At 48.7% G+C, this 18,877-nt stretch overlaps 1 protein-coding gene across 3 annotated transcripts in view; it reads right to left on the reverse strand.

Moving 5' to 3' along the window:
• Positions 1 to 18,877, reverse strand: part of CACNA1H (calcium voltage-gated channel subunit alpha1 H) — a 457,965-nt gene that overhangs the window by 16,323 nt on the left and 422,765 nt on the right. For all 3 annotated transcript variants that reach the window (XM_008164759.4, XM_042853069.2, XM_042853068.2), the window contains exons 28-32: positions 18,613 to 18,746; positions 16,934 to 17,004; positions 6,695 to 6,773; positions 1,845 to 1,966; positions 1,018 to 1,356 (exon numbers count right to left, since the gene is read on the reverse strand). In XM_008164759.4, the coding sequence (XP_008162981.2) occupies positions 1,018 to 1,356; positions 1,845 to 1,966; positions 6,695 to 6,773; positions 16,934 to 17,004; positions 18,613 to 18,746 (745 nt within the window). The remainder of the gene's footprint in view (positions 1 to 1,017; positions 1,357 to 1,844; positions 1,967 to 6,694; positions 6,774 to 16,933; positions 17,005 to 18,612; positions 18,747 to 18,877) is intronic.

The raw sequence follows: 18,877 nt of genomic DNA on the forward strand, positions 1-18,877 counted from the left end.
AGCACAACCCCCACTGAATTTCAAGTGATTCGGGCACCTCACTCCGATCGGCTCCTTTGTAAATCCTGCCAAGAGGCCGATGTGCTAAGACTAAAAACAACCTGAGCTGGATTTCAGCACCTGCATGGAAGAACTTCCTGCCATCCGCTTAGCCCACGAACTGGGATTGCTCAGGGCAAAGTCTCCTATGCTACCAACGGCCCTGCAGCTGCTGTTCACGATAAAATGACGTACAAAGAGGGGAGCGGTGCATATAAAATGCGACTTGGGCTGTTACTTCTCTGAGCCCAAATTCACCAGGGATGCTCCTCCACTGCTGAGGCCTACTAGAAATGGATGTTAAAACTCCCCCTGGAATGCTGGGTGGTGAAAGGTCACATGCGGAGGTCAAAGAGCCCGATTCCCCTTCATCCTGGGGAGCCTCTCAACTTGTTGGAAGACTCGGAGATGGGGGTGGAAACTACTCCCAAGCGCGAAGTTCCTGGAGGACACGGGAAAAGCTGCCATCCTTTTGAACTGCCTCGTGGCACGTCCCTTTAGCTTGATATAACTGGGGTTCTGACCAGGGCCGCCTGGGGGGGGCAAGTGGGGCAATTTGCCCCAGGCCCCGGGCCCCACAGGGGCCCCCACGAGAGTTTTTCGGGGCCCCTGGAGCGGGGTCCTTCACTCGCTCCGGGGCCCCCAGAAAACTCTCGTGGGGCCCGGGCCCCCGGAGCGTCTTCTGCTCGAGGTCTTCGACGGCAGGGGGTCCTTCTGCCCCGGGACCCGCCGCTGAAGTGCCCTGAAGACCTGTGGTGGGGGGGTCCTTCCGCCCCAGGACCCGCCGCCGAAGTGCCAGGTCTTCAGCAGCAATTCGGCGGTGGGGGCCCCCCGCCGCCGAAGACCCCAGGCCTCCTGAATCCTCTGGGCGGCCCTGGTTCTGACAGACTCTGGAGCCTCTTCTGCTCAACAGATCCTGACCAGAAGCTCCCTGCCCCGCTCATTAGAAGACATCATAGGCCTTGAGTCAATCATTACCAGGGCTTGATGTTTCACTCGTATGGGGGACTCTGGCTTCATGGCCTCCTGGCTCCCGTAGGGGGCCCTGACGTCCGAAGCAGAGGTGCCACTTCCACCCCCGCTGTTGGCTGGGGTGCTCCCTCCTCTGGACATTTCTAGCTCTATCTCCGCATCCATCTCCGCGTCCTCCTTGGCTTCCTTGTTGCTCTCCTCCAGGTGCTTCATCAGCACGGCCACCACCACGTTGACGAGGACAAACTGGGCGATGAGGACGAAGGTGACGAAGTAGACAGGGGAGATGATGGGCAGGTAACTCAGGCAGTGCTTGTCCTCCTTGGTGCATTCCCGCAGCGTGTCCTGAGATTCAGAGAGAGGGAGGGAGGGAGGGCTTTGAAGCAGACTGAACTTTCCTAACAAGCATTAAACCACAGACAGACTCCAAAGCTGTTCAGAACTGTGCAGCTAATGGGAAGATTATTCCAGACACAGGCTGAGGACTCAGCACTCCATATGCAGGGTGGAGTTTTAGCTCCTTTTCTTTTGTACTGACGTTAGGGACACACCAATATGCCCCAGACACCCAGCTGAGCTTCTGCAGTAAACAGAATAGAGATGGGGTAAGTGGGTGCAGTGGGATCAGCTGTCTTAGGCCACAACCCCGCCACATGAGCTAAATTGGGAGCTCTGGTATCTTTTAGAAGCACAGGGCCTGTGCCACACAACTGATTCCTCCCATAGAGGGCAGTGGTGTAAACTCACACTGGTCAGTTCCGTGGCGGAAAGGGGGCAGAGAACAGCTGGAGCGGGGAGAAGCTGGCAGCAGCGTGGCCAGAGAGCACACGTACCTTCATGATCCCATTCCAGTTGTCCCCAGTCGACACCCTGAAGAGGGTGAGAAAGGCCATGCCGAAGTTGGTGAAGGTTGCGTGCCGGCTCAGACCTTCGCAGGGATTGTCTTCGCTGCAGTCTGCACAGAACAGAAGCAAAAGCAACACAATGAAGACAGTTCTTAACAGGGCTGGTTTACAAACAGCTCCAACTGACAATACAGCAGTGTGGCCAAGCAGCTACAGCACAGGCCTGAGACGCAGGAAAGCTGGGTTCTAGTCTCAGCTCTGCCCTTGGCCTGCTGCGTGACCATGGGAAAATCGCTTTGTGCCTCAGTTTCCCCATCAGTACAATGGGGATAAATGATACTGACCGTGCTTTGGGATCTACTCATTAAAGATTCTATCTAAGAGCTAGGTATTATTATTATTTAGTGCTTTGCCAACTTCACTGTCAAGGTGGAGGGGAGGGAGAGAGCTTTGGAAGCATGGGTTAATAGCGCTGCAGGGTGCGGGAGTTACAAGAGGAAGATTGAACCATATGGGTTTCATCTGTAGGGGCATCTCCATTGCCACACCCCTACCTTCACTAAGCTTCTTGGGACTTTACCCTACATGGAGTGTTTCTTTCTTTCATTCAATTCCATGATTTCATCTTGTACAGGATGTTGTTACGGTTTGTATCACCGGGACCCCCGCTGTGCTAGGCGCTGTACAAACAGGACACAAAGATGGCATCTGCCCCAAGGAGCTTACAATCTGCAGCCTTGGAATCGGAGCCTAGCTTTGTGGGTGCTCCTGGAGCTCAGAAGGGCACGTTCACGTGCCCCCGGATGTTGTCCGTAGCTCATAGTTGCAGCGCAAGCCGATCGTCGGGGACGGTTCTACCTTCCTCTGTTCTCAGAGGCAACAAGCTCTTTTGCAGCAGATTTTCCCCTCACCCTAATCTCCCCCAAGCAATCGCCCTGGTTTGGAGATCCAACATTTCTGTCGCACTCTAGTCAGTGTGGGCTTCACCTCAGTCTCTCCATCTCCACAAAGGGGGATAAAGATACTGCCCCCTTCTGTAAGGAGCTATGCGCTCTACTGGTGAAACGTGCTATGGAAGAGCCGAGTCTATGACTAGGAGTAGTCCGGCTTGCTGGGCACGTGTGTCAAATCTCTGAAGACCTCCTGCAGATTAAGTAACTTGCCTTCGGTACAAACCTGATTGCATTTTCGCTCCCCCCGCCCCCCACTTAACAGGCAGTGCTAACTATACCACGCTGAAAATGAAGTAGAAAGAAGTAAGCTAACTCTCCACAAATGGCTACGAACACTACTTTCCCTCTTTGCCGCTCTGCACCGTCTACTTGACTATTACTCTCTCCATTGTGTTCATTATCTTGTTTTATTTTTTTTAAACAGAGCACATTTCCCATAAGGGATATTTTACTGGAATAACATGAGCAATTTTGCTATTTTTTTCCCTGAGATTTAATATCCTAATGAATGTAAATTGCACACACCAAACATCCCCTTGTACATAAAACACAGGCTCATTAAGTTTTCATTAGGACAGGCAGCAATCCTTCTTGCAAGAGCCTTTCATTATTAGTCATTTATTTCTGAAGTGCATTAAAAAAAAAAAAAAACGCCCGGCCACCAACCTCACTGAGGAGGGAGCTGGGCTTTTTTGTGGCAGACATGGACCAGCCGTGCTTGAGAAAAGGAAAATCAAACTGTTCCCAATAAAAGTCAGGAAGTGGAAGTGGTCTGCTGGCTGGCTGGGTGCTCGTCGCAGCTGGGATCAAGTCTCAATCTCAAACCACACACAGCAATTGTTTATTGCACAGGGCTGGCATGGAGTGTGCATAGAAACACAGCATGGATTTAGAACTGCAGAGAGGGCTGCATAGTCTTTAAGGTATTCAGGTATCTTCTGTCTAAGGATAGGTGAATAAATACTGCCACTACCAGAGATACCTGACACGGGAATCACCACATTTTCAATGATGCTCTCTGGAGAGTTGCTGCACAAGCATAGATGTTGTAACGCACTGATCTGCAACCTAGGAGATGTGGGTTCTATTAGTGACTCTGCCACATGCGGACTGTGTGACGAGTCACTTACCTGCTCTGGGCCTCAGTTTTTCCAGCTGTAAAGTGGGAATATAAAAATATTCCTTTTGTCTGTCTTGTCTATTTAAATTGGAAACCCTTCCAGGCAGTGACCCTCTTCACTTTGTATGTGTCCGGCATCTAGCACAAGGGGGCCTGGATCTCAGGGGATCCCTAGCTGCTACCGTAATACCATTTTTTAAAAAAACAACCGTCATTTAGACATATCAGTAGAGAGCAATGATGCGAATGATCACGTAACTCCCCAAGAGGCATTGTCTAATAGCTAAAACATGGGACTTGGAGTCAGAAGACTTAGGGATCCTTTCACAGCTGTGCCAGTGACTTGTCGGGTGACCTTGGGAAAGTCACTTCCCTTCTCTGTGCCTCAGTTTCCCCCTCTGTAAAATGGAGCTACTAACACTTTCTGATCTCCCAGTCAGGATTATGGGGAATACATATATGTAAAGTACATTGAAATCCATACACTGAAAAGCATCACAGCAGTGCAAAATACGTAACAGCATCATTAACTGCATAGCTTTCTGAAGCTCCTGCTGTTTCATATAAATACCACAGTCGGGCCCTAAGCACGGCTGTAACCCTATCAAGCCCATCTGAAAATGATCAGCCCCTCCTCTCCATCCCTACGGGCTGAGGAAGCAGCTGCTTTGGACGTTTCTGAAGCTTTGTTAGAATCATAACATGCAAAAGTGAGTCCTAAATCAAAGCTTTCAAGGCTTGCCAAGCAATGTGTGTGGGACTCCCAATCGGTGACTGTGATACCGAGGGTACACTCTGGATGTGACTCTGACACTTTGTCCCCTGGCCCTGTCACACTGGAAAGAGGACAGTGCTGTGGAGCTGGCTAGGAGACAGTCTCTCTGTTGCGTTCCTGGACTTGCTTAATGGAAGGCTGGTGATGCCCCTAGATGGGTTGTAACCTGTGAGGATTGAACATGGGGCCTAAAAGCCTGCACGCTTCTAAAAGCATGGGCTTTACCTCCTGAGCTAAAAGATGCAGCGCTGTTAGCATGAAGCAAACACCTGACTCATAGGGTATGTCGACATTGCAGCTGGGAGCATGTGTCCCAACCCAGGCAGACAGACATGTGCTAGCTCTGCTCACGCTAGCATGCTAAATAGTGGGGATATCATAGACTCATAGAATATCAGGGTTGGAAGGGACCTCAGGAGGTCATCTAGTCCCACCCCCTGCTCAAAGCAGGACCAATTCCCAACTAAATCATTCCAGCCAGGGCTTTGTCAAGCCGGGCCTTAAAAACCTCTAAGGAAGGAGATTCCACCACCTCCCTAGGTAACGCATTCCAGTGTTTCACCACCCTCCCAGTGAAATAGTGTTTCCTAATAGCCAACCTAGACCTCCCCCGCTGCAACTTGAGACCATTGCTTCTTGTTCTGTCAGCAACTCATGGGTAGCAGCCTGACTTACCTGCCCGAGTATAAACCCTGGACCCCAGGGTATATACTTGGGTGGCTCGCCTACGCCGTCCCCATGGCTACTTTGCTATTTTTAGCAAGCTAGCATGCGGGTGTGTCTGTCTACCCGAGCTGGGAAACATGCTTCCAGCTGCAGCGATCACGGACCCACAGACCTCTATGTGGTCCACCCAGTAGAGGGAGCCAGAGAGCCACGTTGTGAAAACGTTATGTCTACACTGCAGTCAGAAGGGTGACTGGCGCATGTGCGGACACGCCCGAGCTAGCTCAACTCTAGCTAGCTTCAATAACAATAGCAGCAAAGCCACAACAGCGTGAGCTAGCTTCTCGAGGGGCCCGGGCGGTGTTGTATAACCCGTGCTGCCACGGCTTCACTACTCTTGTGATTTGAGCTCGTTCAATCAAAACTAGGTGCTGCAGTTACACCTCTGATCGCAGTGTCTCCTGAACTTGGTCAACAAGATAGGGTGAGCAGACAGCAAGTGTGAAAAATCAGGACAGAGGGTGGGGGGTAATAGGAGCCTATATAAGAAAAAGCCCCAAATATCGGGATTGTCCCTATAAAATAGGGACATCTGGCCACCCTACAACAAGAGCTGGTCAGGAACGGGGAAGTCACCGACAGGAGAGCGAAGGGGGGTATTCTCTCTTCCCAGGAAGCTGGGAGCAAAGCAGGACTATGCTGCCTTTCCTGTCTAACGCCTCCTGCTCTTCTTCTGGACGGCAGCACGTATGTGACTAGTTAGCCATTTCTTCTGCAGTGTCAGAGACCTCCCTTGAGCAGGGTAAATAAACGATGTCGGTGGTGTAAGTCGCTAAGACGGCTGATGCTTTGTGATGACTGAGAAAGGGGGAAATGGCTCTTAGAGAACAATCTATAAACAAGACAGAATCCTAAAACCTATCGGAAAAGGAAATAATTAAGGGCAGCGGAAGATCTGAAGAGCGAGAGGTTCACTGTGGTGCTACTCCAACATAAACCTGGTTCTAAGCCAACTCTGTAAGCAGCGAACTTCCGCCTTAGTGACTATATCCCTGCGAGATTATTATATTTAGGCAGTAAACAGTTCCTCTGCAGCTGGAAGCAGGGTCAGAACTCTCTGCGTGTGTGTATGTGTGGTGTGGAAAGGGTCTGTGTTACATCCTCATGTGTCAGCTGTGACCCCAAGATCAAGAGAAAGCTTTAATCTTCAGAGCTACAGAGCCATAAAGGACCAGAGAGAGAGAGAGGGAGAAAACAAAGGAAACGGAGAGAGACAAATAAATATCGACTGGATGAAATAAACAGTGTCAAGCACATTACTCACCTAGCTTTCCAAACAGCTCCACTCCCAGGGCAGCATAGATAAAAAACAGGAGCATAAAAAGTAGGCCAAGGTTCCCTACCTACATAAGAAGAAAGCAGAACAAGGGTCAGGCAAGTTGAGGTCACAACCATAATTGCTCCATTACATTTTAAATACAAGCAAAAAAAAAAAAAAAAAAAAGGGAAACAAAATGGCCAGTGGTTAATCAAGAAGCCTTCCAGGTACCCTCTCTCTTTCAGGTGGTTTTGTCCACTTCAGCCACCCCCACCCACAGGTGTTTTGTGTCTTAGCTACTGTCGGTGTCTGCGTAGGACCCTCCTACCCCCACCTGCTCAGTGTGCTGCTTTAGGGCCCAATTCCACCAAGCACAGAATGGGACTTAAGCATGTGCTTTTGGTTCAGCATGTGCTGAAGTGCTGGGCTGAATCGGGGCCTTGGTTTGGATTTTCAGCCCTTTCGTGGTTTGATAACGTTTATTTTATGGTGATTAAGGGCCAGAGTTTCAAAAATAAGACACTGAAGTGAGGCGCCTCAATTCCTATGCAGGCACCTGGCTTATTTCAAAAGCTCCCTCTGACCCCAGGGGAGGGTCAACAGTGACCTTTAATGTTTCCTGGCTGTGTCCTGTTATTGCAATCAGTGGGTTAAATCACCAGCCAATGGGTAAAACCCTCCGGGTTAAATCTCATTTGCAGCGTTTCTTCTAATGGAAAATAAAAAACCAGGGCCCCCAGCCTAAGCAAGCAGTCTGTGAATCCAGCTTTGGATTTCATTGCCAACTGAGAATGGGCAGGGTCCCTATCTCTTCCTCAAGAAGAAACACAGACCCTGAATCGGTGTCCAAACTTATACCTGTCCTGTTCACGGGTTTAACTGGCAACTCAGACTCAAAAGGATTCCTACCTGAGCTTGGCTGTTCTTGGGGCTTCCCCACAAGATCTTCCATTGCAAGTTCCCTCTGGGCTTTCTGGAGCTCACTGAACCCATCTGTAAGTGTGACTTAGTAGGAACTACCCTGAATCTTAATGCACACGAAGCCTTAAAAATTGTTCTGTATTTCCTAGGTCGGTTTTATATATAGGATGTTTTATATTTTATATATCGGTTATAAGGTGGCAGATTCTCAATCATTTTTCACGGCTCTGCTGCTGTTATTAATTATGGTGCTTAAAAGTGTGCTAGGTACCACAAAACAGGCAAAAGAGGCAGCCCCTGGCTTACTCAGCTCACAGTCTAAGTAGAGACATGATGTGATGACGGAAAACAAAGCAGAGGTAGGGAAGGGGAATAAGGAAGAGGGTTACAAATCCAAGGCTAGGTCTACATTACCCGCCTGAATCGGCGGGTAGAAATCGATCTCTCGGGGATCGAATTATCGCATCTCGTCGGGACGCGACAATCGATCCCCGAATCGACGCTCTTACTCCACCAGCGGAGGTGGGAGTAAGCGCCGTCGACGGGGAGCTGCGGAGGTCGATTTTGCCGCCGTCCTCACAGCGGGGTAAGTCGGCTCCGATAGGTCGAATTCAGCTACGCTATTCGCGTAGCTAAATTTGCGTATCTTAAATCGACCCCCCCCCCCCGTAGTGAAGACCTGCCCCAAGATAGCCTACTGGTAGTCCCCATCTTGGTATCCTACCCCTCCATATACATATCGGCCCGTAGCTTCAGTGATGTGTCAATGGAAAGATGAATAACAGTGTTCCTCACAAACACCAGAACTGCAGCTCGGAAAATCTCCCAGCGTAATTCCAGCACAATTAGCCAAGTCATGTTTTGTGGTCACCAGTTTATGAGCTTTGAAGATGACATGTGTGGATATTATCTCTAACAGCGAGCCCTGGCTTCACTACCCCGACGACACCCGGCTCGCAAAAGAGGAGAGCCAAGAAACGGCTCGACTCCAGCCGAGACTTTGCCAGTAAAAACTGCCTGATGTGGCTGCGCAGCCTTCCCGACGTGCAGAGATGTGTCTGGCTGATGGCTGCGCATGGTGAGCAATGAACTCAGCAGCTCTCCCCTTACTCCTGAGCTTGTCTGTGGGTTACGTCACGGCGCTGTGTTAAACAGGAGCGTGCCTCAAGCTATTGGAAAGAGAGGGCTTCGGGGATCCATTGCCCCTGCAGATGCTGAAGTCTGAAGAAGAAATCAGAGGCCCATTCCAGCTGAGGAGGTGGGGGAGCGAGGGAGGGGGGAAGTTGGCCAAAGAAAACTGCAGAACAGCATAGGAGGGGCACTGTGTACATGGCCTTGGGTGAGTCATTTCACCTCTGTAACTAAACATACCCGTCTACAGTCCCTTTGTCGGGAGGTCATTGAGGTCAGCCTGGCACTCGGGAGAGCCAGAGAGGACAGGCACTAGAGAAGGGCTAAATATGTTGTTGTGATGAACAAGGCAGGTGAGATCGCGTCCAGAAACTCTTCTACAGCAGGAAGGGCCTGGGATGCCTTCACTGGGCTCTCCAGGAGCAACAGACACTCGTGATCCAGCTAATCTTCTAACAACAGCCAGCAATCATTGGCCTGGCAGCCAGCGACCTGAGGCAGGGTTACTGAAGGCGGTTCTGCCCTGGCAGTTCAGCACAGGCTCTGTTTATCCGCCGGCCTCCCCCTGACCTGTGCTGGGCCTGTCTGAACCCAGTGTAAAAAAGCAACAAATAACCCACCCGTCTGCCCCCGCTGGCAGCCAGTGCGTCATTAGTCATTCGCTGCGGCTCCAATGTCAACGGGCAGAGGCCACGCGCTGCCAGGGAGCAGTCAGGGTGGGGAGGAGCCCGGGGATGGGAAGCCCCAGGAGGCTGTCTTGTGGAGCTGCTCCCTCTGAAACAAACGGGGGATGCAGCCACAGAGCCCGCAGATCAGGGGCAGGAGAGGGCCATCTGTTCTCCCCCCGGACTCTCTCTCCCCAGCAGCCTGGTCCCACCTCCCTAGCTGGGGAACATCTCGGAGAGGGACTTTGCTGGGCACAGAGAGGCTCCCAGACAGGGTAATTCAGCCTAAACTTGCCTGGCCTTTTCAGTGGATTCCCCATGGGGCTATGGGGGACAGTCCGCAGAGCGCACACATCCCCCTGGCTGGTCCCTTCCCCAGCGTGGGGCTGGAGGACAGGGAGCGGGATGCTGCTGTTCCACACAGTCAAGGGAGACCCAAGCACGGATGGCTCTGGCAGGTCACTTGACACCCTATTCGCCTCCCATTTGTATCTCCAACCACTGGGAGCCTTGAACTAACACGCTAAGGGTGAGCTGCGAGGGGGAAATCCAGCAGCTTTCCTGAGAACATCCAGGAGGACTCCATAGAACTGAGTACATCCCCCAATGGCATGGGCTTAGCATGCACTGGGATGGATGGCTTGGAGCCTCGCTCTGCTTTGGCTACTCAGGACATCACCGTCCTTACTACTGCAGTGAGGGGCGTCTTTTGGTTCCAGCTATTCGATTTAATCAAATCTAGTTGCTGTGGTAGCTAAGCACCAGTGGGCTGGGGATCAGGGTTCTGGGTTCCCAGCGGTGCCATAGACCTTTTGATGACCTTAAACCGCTGCGTGCCTCGGTTTCCCCACCCACAGAACGAGGATACAGCTGCGCGCTACCTCACAGGAGTTTTCGGAGGCTGTTTTCATTAAAGGCTCAGCTGTGCCCTGAAGGTGCAGCCCTGCACTGGGAGCCATGGGGAGGCCCAGTGCCTCCCAGGCAGTGCAGAGGCTATGCTGAGGTGGCAGCGTTGTCTCCTCTGAGCTGGGCCCACCCTGTTGGTGAAAGGATGTCGAGGCTGAGACTCATGCCCGTATTCTGCTCCCTCCGAGGCCACTGACTTGCTGTGTGAACCTGGAGCAAGTGGGTCTTATAACCTCTCTCTGGGCCTGATCCAAAGCCCAGTGACGTCAAAGGGTGGTCTCATGATGTCTTCAATGGGCTGTGGATTAGGCCCGTTGTGTGTCAGTTCCCCCTCTGTATCTAACAGGGTGACTGGTACGTACCTTCCTGGGCCAAGCACTTTGAGAGACTCAGATGGAAAGTGCTCCAGAAGTGCGAATATGATTGTTATTAGAACAGGATGCTATCTCCCGGCCCACAGCTGACAGGACATAGAGTCAAAACCAAGCCCTACAGAGCATTGTGACTGACCTCCTCCTCTCCACCCTCTGCCGGTTGGTTCCGTGAGAGGCGTTCAAGGGCCTCCTCTCTCCTGCTCCTGAAACCTGCTTCAGCACCTCCAGGACCTCTCGCTGCTCTGACTCAATTATTTCCACCCTGCCAGCCCACCCCTTGGCATTTCAGCTGTTCTTGCAGACAACGCCCAGGGGCACCCCAGGATGCCTGTGACGAGCAATGTCTCACAAAGCCAAGCCTCTGACAATCCTTTCCCAGGACAATGGGTCCTGATCTTTTCCTGCCAGCTCCCGCCATGCAAAGCAATAACTCCGGAATTAGGGAAATGCTGGCTAATTTACGCAAAGTCCTAGGCGAAGGTGCCAGATCGACAGCCTGGGAGGCTGCAGTGCTCTGCGTATCTACACGATTACTTCAGGGCAGTCAACTGCATTGCATTGTTCCACCAACGCCCGCCCAAGCATTGCTCCGCCAACGTCTCTTGGCCCAGTTCTAGACTCGCTTACATTTTTGCTTCCCTTCCCTGTCCCCCCACCCCCGACTTTTCCTTCTTTCTTTTTCTTCTCACTTTTCTTTCCTTCCGGCGGGGAGCTAACCACTGATCTCGTCTAGTGCCAATAAGCCAACAGTTCTTTTCAGAATGGGTGGCCAATAATGGCCTGAGGTGCAAAAGAGCCCCTTTGTTCCCCTATTATGGGACAGGATTAAAAAAGAGGGACTGGTCATTTTTCACTGCAGCCTGTATCATTTGGAATAATTCAGTCAAGACTTCCCCCCCTTTTTTTTATTGGCTAAACAAATTTAAGGGCCAAGCATGGACCTGACTTAGGAACAACTCCATTGACTTCAATGGGGCTCCACATCAGCACTGAGTATTTAACCTCTCCCAGCTGTTGTCAGCTGCAGGTCCCACCCTCAAGCCATTTTTGTTCCCCTTCTCTGGGCCTTTACGATTGCCGTATATTTCCAGGGTATGGTAACACTCGACTATTGTTTAGATCATATAATCCCCTTTAGACAACAGTAGTAATGCCTTTAAAAGCTGCACCCGAAATCACCATGGGAGCTGCTGCCCCTAGAAGAGTTAAACTCCCAGACAGCAGCAAACTGTAGCCTATGTCCTTCAGCAGAAAGAAGCATGGAACAGGGAGTTCTTCACATTTTTCTTGGCACAGAATCTCTGTTGTACGGAGTTCCAAGCTTTGAAGAGAAGAAGGGGGTATGTTGTCCAATCCTGGGTTTAATTAATGTGCATTCCACAGATGAAGTAAAAAAAAGAACCCAGATCTTCTAGACAGATTGGACCAGATTTTGCTCTCAGCCACAGAAGTGAAAATCTAGAGTCGCTCCAACGGAATTAGAGTTGTGTGACTGAGCAGAATCTAACCCACCGTGGGGGATACAAAGGAAAATCAAACAGTTCAGCTTGCAACAAATGATCTCCTTTAGCTGCGCTATTGTGCCTCATGTTTCTGCAAATGTCTCACTTCCACAGTAGACATTAATGGTATTTAGTAAATTGTGGTTATGGCCCGAAAAGTGAGTATGTAAAAATGGCATCCGTTGCGCCCTATGTATTTGTCAGCTGTTTCTGTTTGTGTTTTTGACAGCAAAGGCCCCACATTGTGCTACCGACAGCACTGCTAGGGCTGAATTTCGTTTTGCCTCCTCCATCAGGAGCAACGCTGGCAACTGATTGCAAATGCTTTCTGACCGGCGATTTATATGAGAACAGTTATACAGACTGACCTGGGTAAGCTGGGCTCACTCAAACAACATGGGTTTTAACACAGCCAAAATGCAAGGTCATACATCTAGGAACACAGAATGTAGGTCACACTTATAAGATGGGTTATTGTAGCCTGGAAAGCAGTGATTCTGAAAAGGAATTGAGGTGAATGTGAATTCCCAGTGTGATGCTGTAGCTAAGAGGGCAAAAGCAATCTTTGCATATATACTCAGGGGAATTTCAAAGCAGGAGTAGGGCAGTGGTATTACCTCTGTATACGGTATTAGTGACATCATTACTGGGAGGGGGTGTACAGGGGTGACGTCCACACTCGAAAAAGGATGTGGAAAAACTGGGAAGGGTTCAGAAAAAAAGCTACAAGAAGAACTCAAGCTCTGGAGAACCCGCCTCACACAGTGCGAGATAAGAAACTCAATCTATTTAGCTGATTCAAAAGCAGGTTAAGAGGTGGCTTGACCACAGTCAACAAATACCTACATAAGGAAGAGATTTCTGACAGAAGACAGCTCGTTAATTTAGCAGAAAAAGGCATAATGAGATCCAACGGAAACAGAAGCAGGACACATTCAGCGAAATAAGGTGCACATTTTTAACAATGAGGTTATTTAACTCTCCATGGGAAAAAGTTACCTAAGGATGTGGTGGATTCTCCATCACTTTCAATCTATAAATCAAGACTAAGATATCTTTCTACAAGCGATGTTATATCACCGACAGCAGTTATGGGCTTGATGCAGATACTGCGTCGTGAAGTTCTTTGCCCTGGCTTCTGCAGGAGGTCACACTAAATGATCATGATAGAAAACTTGAGCTCTGGTTAGTAATGTCTCGTGAATGATGTCAGTTTAACTCACGTTAACCCGGAGTAACACTGTCGCTTTGGGATCTGCATTAGCATACCTGGGAGCAGAATTTGGCTCTATATATGTAAAAGCTGCAAGTCCATAGTAGGGATTCTTCCCCTGCCAATGAGGCTATTTCATTGGGTTTTTTTTAACTCTCCTCCACTGTATGATTTGCTCATTCTGCATTTTTAAAAATTCCTCTTCTCCTAGGACGCTCATAGCGCAGCGGGGCAAAGATGGATATTGTCTTTGTGGTGACCTTGGCCACGTCACTAGATATCTTTATTGATTGGTCAACTGAGCTGTGAAATTGGAAAACACAGGTTCATCACTGAAAAAGAGATGATGCCTTAGGTAAAACCACCACAAAACAGACAGACAAGGACAGGTCCAAGCCACAGAGTTGGATCTGGAATTGAACCTCCAAAATGTTTGCTGGGGGTTTGACCCATTATGAATATTAGGGCTGTGATTGGGCGCAGGGGTGAGGGACCGCTACCTTTTCAAGGTCTTTCCCCTGACCACTGCTTCTTTGCCTCACTTCTCCTAGACTACCACTTTAAGAGCAGTGCATGATGGGAACTCTTCCTGGCTTTAAGGCGGAGTGTTTTCATTAGATGCTCAGTCTGGAAGTTCTAGGGGAGGAGAAAGGTATTTTATGGCGGCAGCAGGATTTCTCTTCCCCGCTCACTTATTCTGACGTTCATTAATATTAATGAACCGGGATTGTGGATTTTGGCACAGGCTGAGTCCATGCATTTTGGATTCTGAGGACTCCCCGTCTCAGTGGCCAGCTACGAAACGTGGATTCAAAGGCCAGCATCCCCAAAGTTCAGGGGTGCTTTGTTCTGCAGGGGGAGAACAAGCTCAGCTCTCCCGACAAGTAATACACACGAATAGGAAACGGACAAAAATCACCCTCGAAAAAGGAAACGAAATCGATTGTAATGCCAACATTTGGTAATTCATAGTAATTAGTACTGCATGAGAGTGCTGGAAAGGGCTAATTCAACCAACTCCAAGACAGACATCTTCAAAAGCCGCAGCAGCACCCATACAAATGGAATTCCCCTCTCTAGTTGTTTAACAAGCAGGCGCAAAAGAGTTACGCAGACGGATACATTAGGGTCAGAAATGTCTCCTTGCGCTTCAGATCCTGGGTGCAGCTTTAAGCAGTGCAACGTTACTAGGGTTGAAGATGGGGAGAAAGATTTTCCAAGTCCCCTTCCTCCTTTCCCCAACTTTTACTTTAATGACAGGTGGCGGTTTTATCAGCAAGGTTCCCAGGGATTTCACATTAGCACAAAATTTGGTTTGCGTGTCACAAGCAAAAAACCCGGCCTCAAGCGCCCCTTTTGTTTTTTTTAAAAAAAGTTCTGTAATCACATGGGCTTTCAAAAGAAGAAGAATATACACACATAAATTGCTTGTTTGAAATGCCAACGCAGGGGTCGGGTTTGTAAATTCCAGGCTTTCCTCTCAGCCAAAGCCCATTGTTGAAAGCAAAGTCTGAATACCAAAGAGCAGTTGGCTTAGATTAAGAACATCTTTTGAGGCAGCGGTGAAGGATAAACAGAGCTTTCCAAGAAAAAGAAACTTCTGTTTTTCAGTTCAGGTTGGAGAGGCTGGGGGTTTGTCTATATGGAGAAAGGTACCGGATGCCGGTACAATTATACCTCTATTACTATCCCAGTACAATTAAACCTCTGTAGCTAGCCGGTACAACTCCCATGTAGACACACTTATTCTAAAAGCAGCAGGCACATAGGATGTTATACCAGAGTAGATACAGTAGATAAATAGCATCATTACACTGGTATAGTTCCACTGGTAAATTTCCCTGTGTAGAGAAGCCCTAACAAAGTTGTATGAGTTACCCAGGCCCAGTTCTCCACAGGCTTGTACCAGCACTTACTGCCTGTAATAAAGTGGGTGCAAGACACTGTCATTCTGATCTGGGAGCATTTTAAACCCACTTTGCTCAGGTGTATATGAGAGCACAAGGCACAGGGCAGGGGAAAATCACACTTTCCTCTACAGCACTGGCAGGATTGTCAACCACAGACATTCAAAAATCAGGAGCCAGGTGACCAAAAAAAAAAAAAAATGAGATGAGATTTTTTTGGGGGAAAAAAAAACTAAAAAAAACCCCTAACACAAAATGTTGGGTTCTTTTTATTTGCCTTCTGGATTTTGACCTTTTAGGGATCATGCTTTCAAGCTTCCCCCAACAACCATGAGAGCTAGACGCTTGCTCTTTTAAAAATGAAAGCGGAGATTCTCCCATAAAGAAACTCAGGATTTTAAGGAAATCATCATATATTGACAGTCAATCTAGTGCACATTTAGAGTCCTTTAACTCCAATGCTTTCATCAGCAGGTTCCTCGGTCGACCCCAATCTCTCTCAGTCTTTTCAGGTTGTCTCCCTTTATTCCAAGTCAAAAACAGTTGTGACCTCTCCCATTTATGACAGAAGTAAGAGCAAACCATGCATCGAGAAGAATGAGGGGGGATTTGATAGCTGCTTTCAACTACCTGAAGGGGGGTTCCAAAGAGGATGGATCTAGACTGTTCTCAGTGGTACCAGATGACAGAACAAGGAGTAATGGTCTCAAGTTGCAGTGGGGGAGGTTTAGGTTGGATATTAGGAAAAACTTTTTCACTAGGAGGGTGGTGAAGCACTGGAATGGGTTCCCTAGGGAGGTGGTGGAATCTCCATCCTTAGAGGTTTTTAAGGCCCAGCTTGACAAAGCCCTGGCTGGAATGATTTAGTTGGAGATTGGTCCTGCTTTGAGCAGGGGGTTGGACTAGATGACCTCCTGAGGTCCCTTCCAACCCTGATATTCTATGATTCTATGATCAGTGATAATGATGCTAAGCCTATGTAATTATTGGGGTGTGCATTTTGAGAGTTGGCAGAATTTGACCTTCCAGGATATGGGGGTGTGGGGAGTAGGGGAGAGAGTGGTGGGTCTGGGTGACCTTTTGCAGACATGAAAGGGGCAGAGGTACTACGATAACCACAACATCTGATCTCACAAACATGGAAGATTTTGGTTGCCCTGCAGTTATTCTGGAAATTTTCTTTTCTTTTGTAATTGTAATGAAACGTTCAGCGCCCTACACTCGAACCGGTGTGATGCATCAGTTGAGAAGCACTGGTCCACCCTTGACTCCCCAATTCTGTATTTTATAAGAACTTTGCTTACAAAGATTGAGGGGTAGATTTTGCTCTTAGATCTGCACGGTTGACCTCTAACGCCAACACTCTGCTTTTGTCGCCAAGCCCAGAACTCCTGGGGATTGCATGCACGCAAGGGGCTAGAACATTGGGGAGCAAGATCTACCCTGCAGTCTCCAAGGGCAGAATGTTTGCCTGCGGTTCTCAGCAGAACCATTTGTATCAATGTAGAATACGAAGACTATCACCAGGACCAGCATCTCCTACAACGTGCAGCACAAAAACTGAATCCACAAGAGAAATCAAACTCTTCTGTACCTGTTTGGCGTGGATCAAGTCCCCGGACTTACCTGGGGTAGCGCCTGCACCACTGTGTCCAAGAGAGCTCGCATCCCTGTGGCCATTTTGAGCAGTTTCAACACTACAACGAGAAACAAAGCTGAAGCACCAGGGCTGGGAAACATTTTTTATGTAAACACCACAAACCTATTCAAGGAAGAAGAGTGGAACAGACGCTGAGTTCTCTCTCTAGCCACTTCATTAATGTCAGTGGAGTGACTCCACATTTACACCCATTAAGGAGGAGGATCAGGCCCTACGTTTATAAGTACGGCATGCAGGGACAGGGATCTAAGTATATTCCCCTCCATGGTATGTACAACAGAATGGGTGAACTTCTGGGCCTACTCCCTCGTGTCCTTTCCTAAGCGAATGGGAGCAGACAGTAACCTTCAAAGTCAATTCTCCTCCTTGCCCCATTGCAGCTGAAGTCTAGGAAAGGTGCCTCACTTTTGGTATGATCCCCCTCTTCTAAGGAGGAGACTAGGATGGGGGAAATCTACCAGTTCTTCCTCTTGTGTGCTCCCACTGCAGATCTTTTCCCACAAGAGGTCTAGGACCCTGGGTTTGAATTAGGGATGGGCCATGAAATCTGGGCATGTTGGGTTTTGTAGCCCAGTACACCAGCTTACCTCTATTATATTCACTGCTTTGCATTATAGTCCGCTTTATTATATTCAGCAGCAATGCAAGGAACCTACAGGCTTGTATCCTGTAAGTCATTGGCTTCAGCAGTTAGCATGAGGCTTGAGGCCTATGAACTTTGGCATAGACAAACTTAGGTAACTTGTGAGTTTGGGGGAATTGGAAGTAGAGCGTAGGGGGGAATTTTGTCCATAAAGATATCAGTCAACCACAGAACATGAACTAATACCGGCTTCTGGCAGGTTTTGGACGAAACATCCGACTGCAAGAGTGCCATGGCAATGAATTGACGTATATGATAATGGGGTGAAATCATAAATAGACTAACCTATAGAAGAAGGACACCTTAACATTGGTAAGGGGAGGAAATACAAATAAGGAAGAGGGGAGAAACCCCTATTGAATATGCATTAGACATGGTAACATCAGCATAACATATTATAAAAGTGGCACCCCAACCTGGGGCAGTAGGAGAGAGAGATGGAGCCCTTGGGAGGGGCCAGAATGATGGTCACTGGTGAAGATGAGGAGGGTGACGGGGATGAGGAAGATAATGGCTAACATTTCAGTTGTTCTGCAAAGAATGGTGTGAGTATGGATGTTCCGATGTACTTTCTGTATTATCTCCATCTACCTTACTGAGTTAGAGTGTGTGTAAATGTATTAATAAATTATTTGCTAAATGTATTAATAAATTATTTATTTGTAAATATAAAAAAGTTTCTATAGTGTGCATGTTGCACCTGTGCATATCGGGGGTACCAACTACATAATAATTTTAATAATACTGGGCCAGATCTTGGGACAAGAACCTGTCATCCCTCAAAGTGATAACTGGGAATATTTATCCATGATCAGGCTACAGTTTTGAATCAAAACCCTGCAGCCCGGAAGCATCCCTAGGTCTGAATCAAACTCAAATGACCTAGAAATGAAACAATGGGCCGAATTCATCCCTGACGCAACCCTACTGGCTTCTATGGAATCACCCCGGAGATCAGGCATTGTCGCTGAAGAGGCTCCAGGCTGGAAAGGCAAGTCTTACCTCTTGCTATGCGTAGCACCCGCATGATGCGTATGATCGTGGGATTGATAGGCAGCGCGGCATTCATTTCAATTTCCTCCAGCGTGATGCCCATGATTGAGAGGAGAACTATGGCCAGATCCAGCTGGTTCCACCTAGCAGGGTACAGGTGGGAAAGACAAAAACACACACTTCAAAGGAGCGTCATGGACAGAGTTGTTAGGATGATGCCCAGTAACAGTGGCATTGTATTCTATAGAAAGGACTGTGGGCAAGACCAGAACCC

The sequence above is a fragment of the Chrysemys picta genome, chromosome 10, assembly GCF_011386835.1.
Source record: "Chrysemys picta bellii isolate R12L10 chromosome 10, ASM1138683v2, whole genome shotgun sequence".
Classification (NCBI taxonomy): domain Eukaryota; kingdom Metazoa; phylum Chordata; order Testudines; family Emydidae; genus Chrysemys; species Chrysemys picta.